The sequence below is a fragment of the Electrona antarctica genome (assembly GCF_951216825.1).
Source record: "Electrona antarctica genome assembly, chromosome: 13".
Taxonomy (NCBI): domain Eukaryota; kingdom Metazoa; phylum Chordata; class Actinopteri; order Myctophiformes; family Myctophidae; genus Electrona; species Electrona antarctica.
The window spans coordinates 8448404-8466345 of record NC_136794.1 but is presented as its reverse complement, the minus strand read 5'-3'; the positions used below and the strand labels follow the sequence as shown (position 1 = coordinate 8466345).

General features: G+C 44.2%; 1 protein-coding gene across 1 annotated transcript; it reads right to left on the bottom strand.

Annotated features, from left to right (window-relative positions):
• Nucleotides 1–12010: 12010 nt before the first annotated feature.
• On the bottom strand, nucleotides 12011–14942 carry nr0b1 (nuclear receptor subfamily 0, group B, member 1). The gene is made up of 2 exons (XM_079518240.1): nucleotides 13983–14942; nucleotides 12011–13242 (listed from the first exon to the last, which is right to left on the bottom strand). The coding sequence occupies exons 1-2, from the start codon at nucleotides 14713–14715 to the stop codon at nucleotides 13001–13003; spliced, it is 975 nt and encodes a 324-aa protein (XP_079374366.1). The 5' UTR covers nucleotides 14716–14942; the 3' UTR covers nucleotides 12011–13000.
• Between the last annotated feature and the right edge of the window lie 3000 nt (nucleotides 14943–17942).

Here is a 17942-nt window from a genome sequence, read left to right as displayed (position 1 = left end):
TGTGTGTGTGTGTGTGACACCTGTGTGTAACTATAGGTATAACTCAGACTTGATGCTCACTTTATACTTCATCGTACGACAGTGTCACTTGCCCCGGCTGTTTTCGGCAAGCGACGCCGCACTAACGAGGAAGGATGAAATCAGGCTTCATATAAAAGCTTCATATTTTCTATCGAAACAAACAGCCTTGCTGTTTTAGCGTCATAGTGAAATGCCTCACCTTAAAAATAAATCTGTAGATTATTTTAAAAAAGAAATCTATTTTTATAACAAAAAACTAAAAAAAAATGAGTTTGCTTGAGAAATCATACTTATTTGCATTTCATCTTCCATTGGAAAAAGGTGGAGTTGTGTATAAGTGTTATGCTGGTTTTGTATACACGACTTTGCAACGTGGTTCCTGGTTTGTTTAAGACAATGCGGGTGGATTTTGAAGTCCCACGTGAAAAAAAGTGTCCTCTACAGTTCTAGATTCAAAGGTAAATGCATTTTCTTTTCATTTGGTTTTCTTTTTTTTAACATTCCCACCCTGAGAATTTGTTTGGTTCAATTGGTTAGTTCATGTTTAAGCAAAGAAAAGAATACATTTTTTTTGTGTGTTTTGAGAGACGTTTTTTACTATAATTGAAGGTGTGATTTCTGAGTATGCATAGCAAATAGATATGTATTCTATATATAATATAGATATTTATATAAATATATATAAACACAATTTTCACTTGGAAAGAAATGTCTATCTTTATAGAAACACAATCATGATCAGTTGCCCTCACTTTCTCACTGCATATTAAAAAATCATTGATCTCCTTTTGATGTTTTCTTTATGCCTCTCCGTACACCTTTCTTTGGCTCACTGGCTCATTGGTTTGACTCGCTGACCCAGCTGGAAAACTGGAAGCCGTGGAGGGATATGTCTCATCTCCCTCGACAACAACTGCTCGGAAGATCTCCTAACATTGTGTCTATAGGCTAATGTTTGCACTTAACCCCTAACTGTGCCAAAACTGCTGCTCACTGGAAAACCCTGCGAGACTTCCAGTGCTACAGGTAGATTCAACATTCAAGAATATGTATACACGTACGTAAGTTCATTATGTATGCTGTATGTACATGCTACTGTATGTGTCTGTGTACCGGTTGGTATGTAGCCTACTGCAGGAATTTAAATTATGTTAGCAGGTGTGTGCACGTTCGTATATATGGTAAATGCTGCATTTATATATCCAATGCACTTTACATAGATTGTTCATTACATTCACCCATTCACACTGCACCGATGGCGGTGGAAACCATGCAAGGCACCAAACCAGCACATCAGGAGCAATTAGGGGTTCAGTGTCTTGCTCAAGGACACTTCGACACTAACCGCCTATATTTGCATATCTGCGCATATCTTTGTACAGTATATAGGCCTGTGTGTACCGGTATGCCGTATGCGCCTGCGCAGGTACCATACACTACAGCATGTGCAGTACATTGATGCCTGTGTGCAGGGACAAATTAGCCATTGGGCCAGTGGGGCCGTGGCCCAGGGGCTCTTGGCTCTCAGGGGCCCTTCGGGGAAATTGGACCACGCAGTACTAGGTTTGACGCCCTGAAAAGGGCTCCTGGAGCCCTTCATTGGCCATTGATTTAGTTCAATTTAGGTCAAAAACATGATAAAAACACGCAAAAACACAAAAATGTTGCGCGCACGCGCGCTATGGGGGCCCTGCAAAAATGACCGGCCCAGGGGCCCTCATGGGGGTTAATCCGTCCCTGCCTGTGTGCAAGTGTACTGTATGGGTGCAGCTAGAGACCATAGTCTGTCATTATAGCTCCTATCCTTGCGCTTTTACAATAATACTGCTCCTTATAGCTAGGTGGGCTTAGTCAGCCTTTTCTACTTTAATGGCTGGATTGATGCCTATAATCCAAGTTTGTTAAATTTGAATACACCCTATAATCACCTCTGAGGGGCAATTGTGAGGTGAGCATTAATGAATAATGTAAGAGCTAAATTGCACAACATGCAAATCACTTACTTCAAACACACTTTTTATAAATGGTGTATTTATATAGCGCCTTTATCCAAGGCGCTTCACATATATTGTGCATTACATTCACCCATTCACACCGATGCCATGCAAGGCACCAACAAGCACATCAGGAGCAATTAGTGGTTCAGTTCTTGCTCAAGGACACTTCGACACTAACTCTGGGGGAGCCCGGGTTTGAACTGGCAACCTTGCGGTTGCTATCCAGCCACTCTACCCCTGAGCCACCGCCGCCACACACAGCACCAAATCACAAAATGTAATAAGGCGTAAAGTCAGTGACAGTGCCTATGGTCATTTTGGTCTGCTTGTGGTGTAGTCGTCTATATATCAACTGCAATGATTGTTTGTTTCTGTAACAAATCAATACAGCACTGGCAAACTATACAGCAGCATTGTCAATTTACAGAGCAAAGCAGAAAGGTGAATGATTAGACAGTGCCGAATGCCCGAGGCCATGAAGGGGCTTTGACAGTTTTAAATGTGCTGATATAACAGACATTTGGGGGATTCGTGCCAAGGACTCTCATTTGACCCATGACAACTTTAACTCGGCAACTTGAGCCAAGAGAGAGAGCGGCTGAACACTGTCAAACAGTGCCATCTCCTGGGGGCTACCCGCAGAACAGTGTAAACTTTGATGGAGATAGGCTATGACATTGACTGTACAGTGCACAGGCAGAAATGAAACAGCTTTTTTTCTCCAGTGTACGCCATGTGCAGAGTCTGAGATAAAACGAGAGGTATGAAGAGGGAAATGAACAAAGAGAGGCTTGAAAATGGATTCAAGAAGTTTGTCAAAAGCAACAGAGCGCTGCGTCGCCCACCCAGACGCACATTATAATTGCACATGGCATCTTCAACTCAAGACCGTGCAATTAAATTAGAAGCTATGGAAATAAACGGAGCTGCAATAACCGTATCCATAAAAGAGTAGCTAAAGTCAAACCATAAACCATAATATGGAGCTTCAATGTGCCTTTAAACAGCGGTTTGTGCAATAAAGATGCTGATAGAGGCATGCGCACATTGCAGTGATTGCACACCGCGGTGTCAGTATACTAAATAGAACTGGTGACTGTTGCGTGTTGGCAGCCTCCTGCCTGACAGCTGGGGTTTTATTAGCAGACACAGGATTAATAGACTCTTTATTATCCAGAGCAATTAAGGGCTTAATTGGAGAGAAAATGGGCCCCATCGAGATGGAGCGCAGCAGAGGGAGATGGAGACAGAAATAAGCATATCTTCATAGTGTCGTGCTCGCTACTAGTGTGTGTGTGTGTGTGTGTGTGTGTGTGTGTGTGTGTGTGTGTGTGTGTGTGTGTGTGTGTGTGTGTGTGTGTGTGTGTGTGTGTGTGTGTGTGTGTGTGTGTGTGTGTGTGTGATTGTGACAGTGACAGTGTGCGGCAGCAGCGCGCACGCCCGCCCTTGACAATTATTTTGTATCGCCCTATGTCCAATGCTATGCCTAGTCAGACCACCAGGAGGCGTGTGTGAGTGAAGATTCATTGTGTTCATCTGCTATCAACTCAGTTCATATGATGATGAGAATATGAATATATGATAATATCCCATCATCTGCTGTTTCTCTGCCCTACCTGCAGTTCACCTATACCTAACCTACCTTTCCCTGAATCCCATCTTTGTTGTTCAGTGACATTAGATTCTGATTATGTCTTTTGGACTGAAGACTCAGTGGATACTGAAACCAATGCCATTTATGCTCAGAGTACCAGTGGTGGAAAAAGTACTCAATTGTTTTACTTAAGTAAAAGTACCAATACTGTACTACTTTGTTACAAGTAAAAGTACGGAATTGAAAATGTACTTGAGTAAAAGTACAAAAGTATCGGCATCAAAAAGTACTAAAAGTACTCATGTTGCAGAATGTCCCATTTCACAAGTTCAAACTGTACAAAATCTTTTGAAAATAGCCGATCTACAAGCTCACAATGCGTCGCATTGTGAGCTTGTAGACCAGCTATTTTCAAATGGCCGAAATGTATAGGGTTGAAGTGGTTAATGTATGTTTTCTAATCAAAATTTAAATCGCCAAAGTAGTGACTAAAGTTTTCAAATAATTGTAGTGGAATTTTGGCTCGTAGGCCTCAGGCCTCACTCAGACCTTTGCAGCATTGCTGCATGCTTGTTGTATGAATGCTGTGAGTGTCATGGCCGACCCAATGCATTTCTAATGGAAGTCACATGGTTTGAGGACTACATTTTGGACTACAAGCTGTTGGATGGCTTTCGGCTGTGTTTCGACTGCGCCCCTCCCCCTCATACAACACAAGTGTTGTGTCAGACCATGTGACTCCCATTGGAAATGCATTGGGGCAAGCTGTGTCACACCCTTTGTATACAACAAGCATACAGCAATCTGTTGTAAAGGTCTGAGTGAGGCCTAGTGAAGTAGAAGTAAAAGTACTGGAAATTGGAAATACGCAATTAAAGTACAAATACCTCAAAATTGTACTAAGTACAGTACTTAAGTAAAAGTACTTAGTTACTTTCCACCACTGGCTCAGACACAGTCACACTCATTGCTGAGTGACAGCCAGCCCAGTACCTAGGCTACAGGGGGATGGGGTGGAAATTCAGGTCGATCTACCATCCATACCACGTTGACGTTGATAGTGGGTTTTTCTCATTTGCAGAGAGTTGGGGGATACATATTTCATGACAGACAAGGCTGCCTGTAACTAATGAGGTCAAAATCAGCATTGAGTCTCAATGGTTCAATAGCAGGGAGGTTGATTCAACAGAGAATTGTTGGGCTGACTTTGCTTCAGCAGAATAACATAACATCACTTAAAAAATGCAATGAATAGGCCTACTTTAAACATGATATTTGACATATTTGACATCTTCAAACCATTCATTAAGTAGCTTAAGTTAACAAAATAACTTCACCATGTCTCCACCTTGGTGGACAGCTATTCTGTTTAACCATTTTACCATGTTTAACCTTTATTCATATAATCCACTATGACTTGACTTATTCTTTGTAGGGGACAGGGTGTTTAAAACGTGTGAAAGTTGCGAAAATGCTGAAAAGTTAAAGGTGCTCTCAGTAGAGTCATTACAGTGACACATGGGAAAGTATTGTGTCATGTTTGTCATCATTAGGACAAACATTAACTTACTCATTAACCTTGCACCCCTACATAATCTTTTCATCCACAGCACCCCTATTGTGGTGTTTCACTATAGCAACTTATATTAAGTAGTATAGACCAATTATTTGTTTACAAACATTGGGACTGGGCGCACAGGTGACTGTAGGTGCGTTTCCATAAAGCCGTTTCTTTGCGCATTAAGGCTCTTGCGCAAAATCTCCTGGATGGAAACACATCAACATGCGAATAAGTCTCCATTTTTCGCAAAAAAACTTTTTCGCTTGGAGGTTGCGGATTTAGGCGTTTTCGAAAAAAGGGAAATGCGCAAATAGTGTATGGAAACACTTGCGGAAAATGTTTTTAATTAGAAAGCATTGAACTCGCATTATATCGCTTTTGAACAGTTGGGAAATAAAATAAAACAACGATGGGGAGGCAGTGGAGTGAACGGTGCAGTGGAGTGAACCTAAACGTGTAGGCTATAGGCTATATAGCTGATGAAACAAGTTATTCACAACTGTTTGCAGCTGCAATCAATCAATTTACAGTATAAACGACCAGTATGCTCCAATCGAGTCCCGTGACATATAGGCTACATGTGCCCCGAATATATTAAGACAAGCATTACACAACAAATCGTTCTTTGTACGTTCTTTGACTGTAGGTGTCGTCAATACTGTGAAAGCAGCAGACGGTCGGTCAGCCGCTGACCAGGGATCAGATTACAGCGCAGTATATGGGGTCCCGTCCGTTAAACTGAGATACATACAGCATACAGCATACATACAGCGCATCAAATCAATGGTGTGAACATCGATTAGGACTACTTTACATGAGCCTCACTTTACTGGCAAAACAGTGCAACCTACTGCACATTTCATGAACTTATTGCATATGCGCATTTTATCAGTTTAATGGAAACACCGACAATTCGCTTTTCTTTTTTCGACTTAATGAACATACGCTTCCTTTTTTCGCAAAGGCTTAATGGAACCGCACCTTGTTTCATGTAATCATTTGTGCAGCCGTGCACAAATAGGCTCTGCTGCCGTGATCATGAGCGCACCTCCCGTACTTATGACAGCGGCTGGAGGTGTGGTTTTGAGGACAACTGATTTGAATTGCTATTATTGTTCAAACACAACAGAAACCAAGGTTTGTATATTTCAAGGGCGAGAGATCACAATCAAAATCTTAATCATTCTTCCTCCACACTGGGAGAAAAACAGGATCTGAAAGTTTGATGGTGCATTTTTTTTTACACGTGAGTGCAGTTAGAACTTTTCCATTGCATCTTATGAGAGGCAGGGTTCTTGTGCTGCCGGTATGCGCGCGCATGCTGTTGCTTATCAGTGTGACGTCGTCTGTTAAGGTGTCTATAGGCCTAAGCCTTGCCGAGCCATGAGGCCCACACCAGACAGTGGCCTTGTGGTTAGAGTGTCTGCCCTGAGACTGGGAGGCAGAGTTTGATCCCTGCCCGGGTCATACCAAAGACTGTAAAAATGGGACCCAATGCCTCCCTGCTTAGCACTCAGCATCAAAATCTAAGTCTACATAATGTGCTATCTAAAGGGCTAGGCTAGGGCAAGTGCTACGGGCCATGGTGGAGTCTGAAGAGGTTTTCAGACTACGGCGGAAGATTGGGAGTGAGGCTGCAGTTCTGACTGTGATGGGAAGTGCATTCCATAGTTTTGGAGCCAGAAGGGAGAAGAGTTTGGGACGTGTGGATCTACCATTATAGACCAACCTTCGTTCAACTTTGACCCCTGTCACATGGTACTATTTTCTTTGGGTTCAGTATCACTGCGCCGCATAGAACACCATAGTGCTGCCGCGCCGCGGCACTGCGGCAGGATACACTACCAAAGCTAGGTGCTATTTAGTGTAATAGTGTAATAGTGTAATAGTAGTGTAATAGTGTAATAGTGTAATAGTAGTGTAATAGTGTAATAGTGTAATAAGTGTAATAGTGTAATAGTGTAATAGTGTATTAAGTCTAATTTTGTAATAGTGTAATTAGTGTATTTAGTGTAATTGTGTAATAGTAGTGTAATAGTGTAATAAGTGTAATAGTGTAATAGTAGTGTAATCGTGTAATAGTAGTGTAATAGTGTAATTAGTGTAATAAGTGTAATAAGTGCAATAGTGTAATAGTGTAATAAGTGCAATAAGTGCAATAGTGTAATAGTGTAATAATGTAATAAGTGCAATGGTGTAATACCGTACTGTACCATACTGTACTGTACCGTACCGTACCGTACTGTACTGTACTGTACTGTACTGTACTGTACTGTACTGTACTGTACCGGGATGAGCATGTACATCTGCTAATTTCTAAAAGTTTGAGTACTTATGCTGAACTAACACTGAATGATTTTCCTGTTAACAATGGAGTAACTGATTGTCTCCGTGTAGCTCAGTCAGTAGAGCTCTTGCCCTTGGACCGCAAGGTTGTTGTTTTCTGTTTTCCGTTGTCTATCTTGGTCCCGCTTTATCGCTGCTTGCAGCTATATTTATTAGTATTATTATTACAATTGTTGTAGTTATTATTTGGGCATTGGTTGGTTATTAGTTGATTGAAATATTGTTTGGACACCAGGGGCACGCATCCCCAGGCATAATTGCTTGATGGAGAGCATAAGTAGGCCTGGGTGATTGGGGAGCAGCATGCACCTGGTGGACAAACGCTTTTTACCAGACAGACAACACAGAAGAGACAATGCCAGAAGGAGCTGTTTGTAATGTAATGTCACTGCACTTTAATCGAAGTAAATGCAAACCAAAATGACATTGAACCTGTGGACATTGATTCCTTTATTCTGCGTACATCCAAGGCTCCAGGTGCATCAGTGGGTTTGTTGGCTTTGTAGAAATGTTTAGAACCAACAGATGCCTGAGACGCATCAGGTGGCCCGATAGAATATCAAATGCCAGCCTGTTGGAGAAAGACAAACCAAAACTCCATCAGCCAGGATGTGAAGAAGAGAAAGTGGGGGTGGATTGGACATACCCTCCGAAAACCTATACTGACAACATCCCTAGGCAAGCACTGGACTAGAATCCACAGGGCAAAATAAAAGTGGGGAGGCCAAAACAGACCTGGAGAAGATCAGTGGAGACAGTGAGGCAAAGACGACAGAGTCCGATGGCGGGGTGTGATTGTGGCCCTATGCTCCACCTAGGAGCCTACAGGAATAAGTCAAGTAAGTCAACTTAGAACCAACAAAAGAGCCACAACAGCTACTACTGGAATATATATAGCGAATATTATAGCATCTATCACATATCTTATCTTTTCTATATTGTAGACAAAAGACATATAGGTGACCATACTAACAGGAAAGAGGCATGCAGGACATGTCATTTTTGAAGGTTATAACGTATAAGGCCAAATTGAGGGGGCATGGCAGCAGTGGCGTGCACAGACATTTAGAGGGGCAGGTGCTCAAGTTAAAAAAGGGCACCTTGTGCAGCGCGTGGAACCGGCCGGTTGCCTTAATCCATTTTGGGCGGGAACCCCTTTTGGTGTTAGCATTATGTTATGCTTTAGCTATTGAAAAATAGCAGATCTACAAGCTCATAGCGCGCCACCGAGTGGCGCGCTACGAGCTTGTAGGTCTGCTATTTTTGAAAAAAAGGAAAAAAAAGAAAGAAAAAAAAAACGTTTCTTCTTTTTTTCAAAAGGGCACATTGCCAAAAGGGCAGGGGGTGCTCTAGCACCCCCTAGTGTCTATCTGTGCACGCCACTGACAATGGCATTCGTGGCACCTCTGAGACTCTCTGGTCCATAGTGTTAGAAGGACGTCTCTTTAACGCTATGGGACTTTCAACTATCTGCACAGTGCAAAAATAAAAGAACACTACTCACAATACAAAGATGGTTTTGTGGAGTTGAAAGCCTACTTTCCCTAGTGGACGTACTCCACTACATCACATGTATATAAAATGCACTTTTTGGCCAGAAAATAAAACTATTTCACCAAGGAAGAATCTGGTCAATAGGATTTTTTCTATTTACAAGATCTGTAAGAGATTAACTAAAGCATATGTATTCTCTCTCTCTCTCTCTCTCTCTCTCTCTCTCTCTCTCTCTCTCTCTCTCTCTCTCTCTCTCTCTCTCATTGTTTCTTTCTTGCTCTTCCTTGGGTATGATATAAACAACAGCAACAATGAAAGTCAGACTGCCTGGCCAGGCAAGTTTGTCGGAACAGGCTAAAACAAGGCCACAGGTATCTAGCACAGGTACACGCCATCTGGCCTACAAACATGACTAAATATTGTTGCAGGCTTGCCGAGCTCAGACATGGGAATTCAGTGATTTGTCTTGAATAACTCTTTATCATGATGTTATTGAGTGAATAAAGTCAACTTAATTGTGTGTACTATTGTACCTCTATAGTCCGGCAGCCGGGGTTGGAAATTTGGTATATAGTATTTCTTTATTGCTAAAATATCTATCTGACTATATCCATACATTCATGAATCCACTTGCTGACTGGCTGTCATTATTGGGCATTTTGTATAGGGGTTTCTTATGGGAGGCAAAGATGTCAAAAATGTACACACACACACACACACACACACACACACACACACACACACACACACACACTCACACTCATGTCAAACTAGGGGTTTTTCATGATTCTGAATCCATTCCAAGCATTAGTTTTGCACAAAATACACTCCTTGGGCTAAAAACAGCCATAGCCACTTGCCCAAAATGTGCTGACCTCATCACATTTGTGCTGGCCTCATCACATTTGCAATTGCCGTTTTTAGTCCCAAGGAGTGTTTTTTGTGCAAAACTAATGCTTGGAATGGATTCAGAATCATGACATGTCACATGCTACTTAAAGGAAAGTTTGACATTTTTGACAATTTTGCCTGGCATAGGATGGTAGGGTCACAAGAAACCCCTATAAAAAAATTGCCCAATAGTGACAGCCGGTCACTATTGACACATACATTCATGAATGTATGTATATAGACAATAATTTAGTCCAATAAAAAAGACTATTTACCAAATTTCCCACTTTAAACAAAAGAAGCCTGTGGGCTGCCGGACTACTATAATAGTATAGTCTCTTCTCTTGACTGAGGTCACATTATAGGAAAATGCCCTAAACGTTGTGTCTCTGCAGTGAAGTGTGAAAAGAGGCTTCACTTTGTGTCTCTGCGGTATCGGATGTCGTTTTCTTTTTTACAGTAAATCCTCCATCCTGTAGATTTTTGCCAGGGGCATTGTGGAAAATCCGGACCATAATGACCAGATTTTGGGGGAGCAAGTAGAACATTCCCTGAGGCAACTCAACGGGTAATTTTCTTTTGTGTGTGTGTGTGTGTGTGTGTGTGTGTGTGTGTGTGTGTGTGTGTGTGTGTGTGTGTGTGTGTGTGTGTGTGTGTGTGTGTGTGTGTGTGTGTGTGTGTGTGTGTGTGTGTGTGTGTGTGTGTGTGTGTGCGCGCGTGCGCGCTATTGTTCTAGTAAGGTGTGGTATAATGTTGCCCTCTTGTGGTCTGACATGGTATGTCACCGCTATTTAGCCAGCATCAAGCAAGCTCCACTTGTGCTCTTTGAATCATCCAGTCCTTCAAAGCCAAACAATGATGAGTCGGACTGGAGTACGTCGTTGCCATAATGCTTATGTAATATATATGAATCTGTACTTTGCGTCATCAAAATCACAACAAAAGTTGCATAAGCTACTGTAGCAGAGTGACTCACAACCTCAGCCTGATGGCCTAAAAAGTCTAATATCTCTTTGGCTTAGGCAGTGGTTTTCAACCCTTTTCACATCAAGGCCCATTAATTCATTGGACCATGGACCACCATTTAATGGGATTTATAGCCTCTCAGACCTCAAACTTAAAAAAAAATATTTTGTTGTCGGATAAGATTTTGTTCCCAGTTCCATGCTGTATTGATGTTGGTACCATAGGAGAGATAACAGGCAAATGTCGGTCAAAATAACAAGTATTCTACATTCTCTAATTGTGTAGTGTTCTTGTAAATTAAGTAATGCAGATGTTTAACAATAATTTAACTCTTGAGACTGAGCGTAAAATGAAACCAAATTGACCCATACAGGTCTAATAAGGGTCCAATTTGGTTACAAACTCTCCATTTAGCTGGGGACCACCTGGAACACCCCAGGGACCACTCACTGGTCCCTGGACCACTGGTTGAGAACCACCGGCTTAGTGGTTAATGTTGGCTCTCCATGCGGGTGACCCAGGTTCGATTCCTGGGTGTTACACTCATAGATATATGTCTATGGTTACACTATACTTTGAGTTGGTTTTAATGCATAATATGACCCAGTTTTTCATGGCAGCGCACATGCACTTTTAACCCATTTAGACCTGGGAACGATTCTACAAATGTCTTCTAAATCCTGACAGTTTTATCAGTGGTGCTTAATATTTCATGTCAAGGACCCCAAAAGTTATATGTAATTGGCCTCCGACCCCCATCCGAAAATGTGTTGTTCCATGGACCCCCCCAGAAGCTATGATAGGAGTTAAAAACGTCCGCTCTGAAAGAATTTATATTCAAAGATTTGCACCACATTTTCATAATTGTGAATAAAGTGGCTTCAGCTAAACCTGCAGCATGCCACACCAATGCACACAATATTTCAGGACCTTTCTCCAACACCATTTAGGGGCGGCGGTGGCTCAGGGGTGCTTAAAACACCTAAAGGGGTTCCCGCCCAGTATGAGTTAAAGCAGATCTATAGTTTGTATCTATATTATAACATATTTTATTCCAGGACCTTGATAATCTCCCCCGAATGGAAAGAGTGAGTGTTTATGGTCACATCATTGGCTAATTAGCACAAGCATAACAGAAAATCATCCAGAGAATATTTTATTATAGAAAAATAGTTCATATAAAAAGCAATAAGTTATGAAGTCCAGCAGCTATTCATGATACATTTTCCTCTGCCACATCATACTATCTGGCCCTTAAAGAGTAATAAAACTCTCACCAACACACACACACACACACACACACACACACACACACACACACACACACACACACACACACGCACACACACACACAGGCTGCCAACACCCCTGGATCATGCAGGAGACTCCTCCATTGTCATTTCTCCTGGATTTGGTATCAAAGTCCCAAATTTCACCAGAACACATGGGAACTTACATCTATTATATTTAAAAGGTTTCTGGGGGGATGCCCAGACTCCACTTGGAGGGTCTGGGCAGTGCATGCAATCATACAGAGATGTTAAATAAAGATGAGTCTTACATTGTTTCAGTCATCAAATCTATTTCTGTAGATTTCTGTTTTGTGCTTTAATGACATGAAACTGTACCCATCATTTTCCAATGCTAGTAAAGCAAGCCTGATAAAAGTATCAAACTCCCAAAATTCATCCAGAAGGCTGGAAAATACATCTACTCTGTTAAAAGGTTTCAGGGAGGGGAGGGGGCAGACTTGGGGAGTCCCACAAAAGAATCTCCTGGATTCTCACAGTCCAATGTTTGTTGGCAGCCCTGACGCCGCGCACACACACACACACGCGCACACACGCACACACACACACACACACTCGCTCACACACAAACACGCCTGTGTTATACCATTTCATAGTCCTTGAAGCGCTACTGTAAACAGCAGATAAATCAATTCAGTCTGTCCCCTCCATCATATCTTCTCCTGACCAACATGAACACTTGGTTGGTGGTACTATTATCATGAGGCAAATGATGCATGTTAGTTAGCAGGTGAATCTGCCAAAGTCCTCCGCTCTCTCTCTCTCTCTCTGTCCTTGTGGTGGAGAACCTCTATCTCTCTGTCCTTGTGGTGGAGAACTCCTACTTCCCATAGAACATCTCCAGCAGCGCCTCCTCCATGTTGACGCTCCCTATGACAGGCTTGAAGAACAGCTGGGCCACCACCGGCGCGCTGATGGCCCGCAGCATGGACAGCGCTATCAGCAGCTTGGCGAATCGCGTGCTGTCTTCACGGTGGATGAGCTTCACGTGCTCGTTGAGCGCCTTGTGCGCCTCCCGACGCAGCGACTGGATGTAATGGAGACAGCGAAGACCCTCTAGATCTGATAGCAGCGCAAGAGGAGGAGGGGGTAAAGGAGGAGAGGAACGGAGAATACAGAGTGGGGAGAAAAGGAGCTGCATATTTAGGCTGCCGATTGATTAAACATTGTGTTACGTGTAGCAGACCGAAATAAAAACAGATGGAACTGCCACTAAACGAGACTTAATACTTCTTCACTTCTTTTAGCCTATACCCCCCCCCCCCCCAACTTCTGGTCAAGTGTAGGCAGCAGGCTAGAATAGATAGCCTATGCAATGAGCACATTTCCCTAGCCTAAGATTTAGACTCTCGTAGATGTATTTAACGATGTCAGAATCGATATATATACATCTACGAGAGTCTAAATCTTAGGCTAACATTTCCCTATTCTCAATAATTGGTATGTCATTTAATGGAATTAATGCGTCTTAATTGGGGGGGGGGGATAATTTACTATGTTCTGTGGTATGTTACTAATACTATATGTTACTATCAACTATGTTGATTGTTATATGGATTTTTTTCTTACGTCCGGAGACGGCCGTCCAGGACAGGCTTCAGACGCACCTCATCAGGAGACAAAACTTGGCTCAGAAATCAGATTTGGCGTTATTTTGAAATAGCTAATATAAAGGTAGGCCTATATTAAATGCTATTATAGCTATCTGGCAGTAGTATGAAAGGAAAAAAACCTTTTCAACTCTTTGCCACCTGTGCTGTGACTAAGTAGTGATGTGATGGAGAACATTGTTTCATATATACCTGGGTTGAACAGCACGGCTCCTTTCAGGTACGCATACTCCTTGGTGCTGATGTCCAGCGTCCAGCACTTCTTCAGGAACGCCTTGATAGCCTGGATGTCCAGGACGGACACTCCGGCCGCCGCCCTGCCGCCGCTCTGCTCGGCCGGCGGCGGCTCGACGTCCTGCTGCCGCCGCCGGTCCGCCTGCGGCACGCCGGTGAGGAGGATGCGCTGCAGCATGCTGGGCTCCGCCGTCTCCGTGGTCTCGAAGTCCACGCGGTCCTGCGCGAGACCCAGCACGAGCAGCGGCGCCCACTCGCTCCGCACGAGCGCCAGCTGGTCGTCGTCGGGCAGCTCGCGGAAGCACGGCACGTTCTTGACGAAGCGCAGCGTCTTCACCAGCACGGCGGAGGCGGCTTTGCACGTCGTCTGCGGCGAGCGGAGCGTGCCGCGGCGCCGCGTGGAGCCGCAGGAGCACGCCCCGCCGCCATGCTGCCTGAGCTGGAGCCGCGAAGAGGTGGAGGTATGGTGGGTGGAGGTGGTGGTGGTGTTGGTGGGCGCGCCGGCGGAGGACGAGGTCCTGCTGCTGCTGCTGTGCGTGAGGTGGTGCAGTGTGTGTTGTTGATGTTGGTGTTCCTCGGCAGCCGCAATCCCGCTGTCACTCTTCAAAATGTTGTAGAGTATGCTGTTGTTGTTGTTGTTTCGGCCACTGCTGGCACCCCGACAGTGGCAGCCCGGCTCCAGAGTGGCCATGGCCGCTGCTGCCTATAGCTGCTGCTCTGCAGCACCATGGGCTGTGAGCCCGCCGCCTGCCGCCGCCGCTGCTGCTGCCTTGTCTCTTTGAAGTGGTTGGAGGTCAGTGACAGGAGGGAGCGATATTTTCTTAGCCCCTGATACCCTCGCGCGAGCGGCAGCACATTTATATTAGCTCCCGTCTAGTCCTACTGCTGAGTCCTCGTGCTTTGAAAACTTGTTTAGAGTTTTTTTATTTCTTTTTTTTTTCTTCTCCCCCCCCTCTTTTTTCTTTTACATATTATTCCGCCTCCCGGTCACAGACCCCTCCCCTTTCTCCACCCACATCCAACGCCCTCTGTCTCCATCTCTAACCCCCTGTCTGTCTGTCTGTCTGTCTGTCTGTCTGTCTGTCTCACACACACACACACACACACACACACACACACACACACACACACACACACACACACACACACACACACACACACACACACACACACACACACACACACACACACACACACACACACACACACACACACACACACAGTGGAAAATGTAATTTCATAAATTGGTCTACAACATCATCAAACATAATAAACATTTCTCGTCATGCTTTTATTTGGCTACATTTAAACACCTGTATACGAGATTGGTGTGATAGGATGTGTACCCTAAAATAACATGTGTCCATTGATCTATTGGTTAATCAATGAAGCTGATTAATTAACTGCTGAATGCACCTGCGTTTGAGCGTACAAGTGCACAAATCAGGGAGAAAGGGAGACAAGGAATCAGACCTCAGTACTATTCTCAGCGTTTACCTTGACTCTCCATGGCGGTGCCGTTTATCAGACTCCAGCCGGTAAAAAATAGGCCACAGACGGATCTGAAGGCTTAATTATTTTAGGGACAATTTATATGATTTTCTATGAGAAAGAAGCAGGGAGAGCCGCACTGTGAAGGCCGGCCGCCAACCTTGACTCGGACACACTGTTATTGATTTAACCGTGAAAACAGGAGCTGGTGAATTATGATGTCATGACTCAACGCTCTCCTTGCATCTGTCACTAAAGGAGGAGGGGGTGGGGGGGGGGGGGGGGGAGTAACCTTAGGGTGGGGTGTGGGTAGGGGTGGGGGGCAGGAGGGGAAGAAGCAGAAATTGGCAAATGAGAGGCCAGAGGAAGACAGGTTTGGATAAAGCAGATGAATTAGAGGTTTATCTTAATTGCTCCTAAGAGGGTTCACGGGTTAGGGTTGACTGCTACCACAGAAAAGGAGAAGGGGAGGGGGGGAGGAGGGCTCCAGGGAGGGATGTGAAGCATACAGGGACAAGCAAGTTAGGAGAGATAATACAGAAAGATGGAGGAGAGGTATAGGAGAACAAATGAAATGAATTTGGGATATTATTGTATGTGAGGAGTTGGAGTTGCAGAGACAAGGAAAAGTGTAAAAACAAGAACGACACGCGTGTCATAAACTGCCAGGTGCAACAAATGCTGTCTCCGTGGTGCATCTTTCCCCCCGCTTTTTCCTTTTTTCCCCCTATTATTATGTTTTTGCACTCACGCTGTGTTGCGGCGTTTCAGAGTATGGATTCAGACTTCCGTGCTCGGCTTCACGCAGCGTTCAGACTATGGGGTTTTATCTCCCATTGGTTTAGAGGCGCTAGAGGCAGCCAATTATGACTAGGTCATCATCATGACTAGAGGCAGCCAATCATGACTAGGTCGTGACCAGAGCCATAGAGTAAGACAGAGTTCTGACAACTCTGTTCACTTCATGGGGCCAGTCCAATGGCAGCTCTTCTACATAGACTTCTCAATAGAAGTCGCCAATGCGAAGAGCATTGTGAATAGGGACAAATCCTGGACCGGAAGTTGGCAGAAATGCAGTGGACTCAGGCAACAGCTCAGCTTTAATGATCTTAAATCCCTTTATTTTAGATCGTTTTTTAGTAATAGTACAACATAAACATTACAGTGACTTTAGTTGTTACTGTAACACATGCCTAAAATTGCTCTTATTTGGGCCGTCCTCATTGAAAACAATGTATTTTCAAACTCCAGCATGTCCCAGTTCAGGCTGCACAAGCTTAGTTTTCTGCCCCCTCAATGTCGTAACTCTGTCTTACTCTATGGCTCTGGTCGTGACTATCCTTTTTTCCCCTATTATTATGTTTTTTTTAACTTGTATGTTTCCTTGTCACAACCTCCCGGCCGTTGTTTTCATTCGTTTCCGATGTTCTTTTGTTGGTTCAATCACTGTGTTTTGTCATGGCTTTCCTGTAGCTCCAGTTAGCTCATAACATTAACCGCTGTTGCCACTCGGTTCGCGTTGAGGCTTTTCAGAGTATGGGTTAAAGACTCCCATGCTCGGCTTCACGTTGCAGTGTTCAGACTATGGGTTTTTATCTCCCATTGGCTTAGAGGCGGTCGAGGCAGTCAGGCAGCCAATCATGACTAGGTTGTCACTAGAGGCAGGCGGCAGCCAATCAGGAGCACCTGGCTAAAAAGTCCTGGATGGCTGACTCTACTCTGGACAATGTGAGACATGGGATTGGGTGCACATGTACTCTGGAACGGAACAAAGGGAGTAATGCCGCAGCCACCTACGGCCGGCGCATAAGCGGATTCGAGTGAAAAACAACCGAAGCGGGTGGGCGCACCTTGAGGCCACTTCTGTTGGCGCACCTGCGTCAGATTTTGACCAGTCACAGCTTGACATAAACCCACCTTTGTGCCAACACGCCCACACTCCAGCACCATGTTTGACTGCATTTACCCCCAACACAGTGGTCGCGTCTATGCCACTCGTTAAAGGTTGGTATTTAGCATGGAGAAAGAGTGGCATTGCGGGCCTTGCTGCTTTCATAAACAAACAGCGAGAAGGACCTCAGTCTCTCCACTCTCCACTGCGGCGCGAGAATGACGGTGTATATGATCGACGTACTGTAGCCATGAATGAAGGCGGGATGAAAAACGTGTGGCAGGGACAGAACATTGTTCAGAGAGAGAATATCGTTGTATTGATTTACTGGAGAGAGAAAAGAGAAAGATTTTTCACATGTTTTATACCAAGGTCGCAGCGGGATAAACAGCCTTCGCTCTGCCTGTCTCTTCTCCCGCTCAAGGCCCAGCCAACACAGGTTATAAAAACCCTTCCCTCTCAAGGAGAGATTACATTATGTCTTGTTGCAAAGGCACAGGCACTGAAAAGATGGCTATCTCTCTATCTCTCTCTCT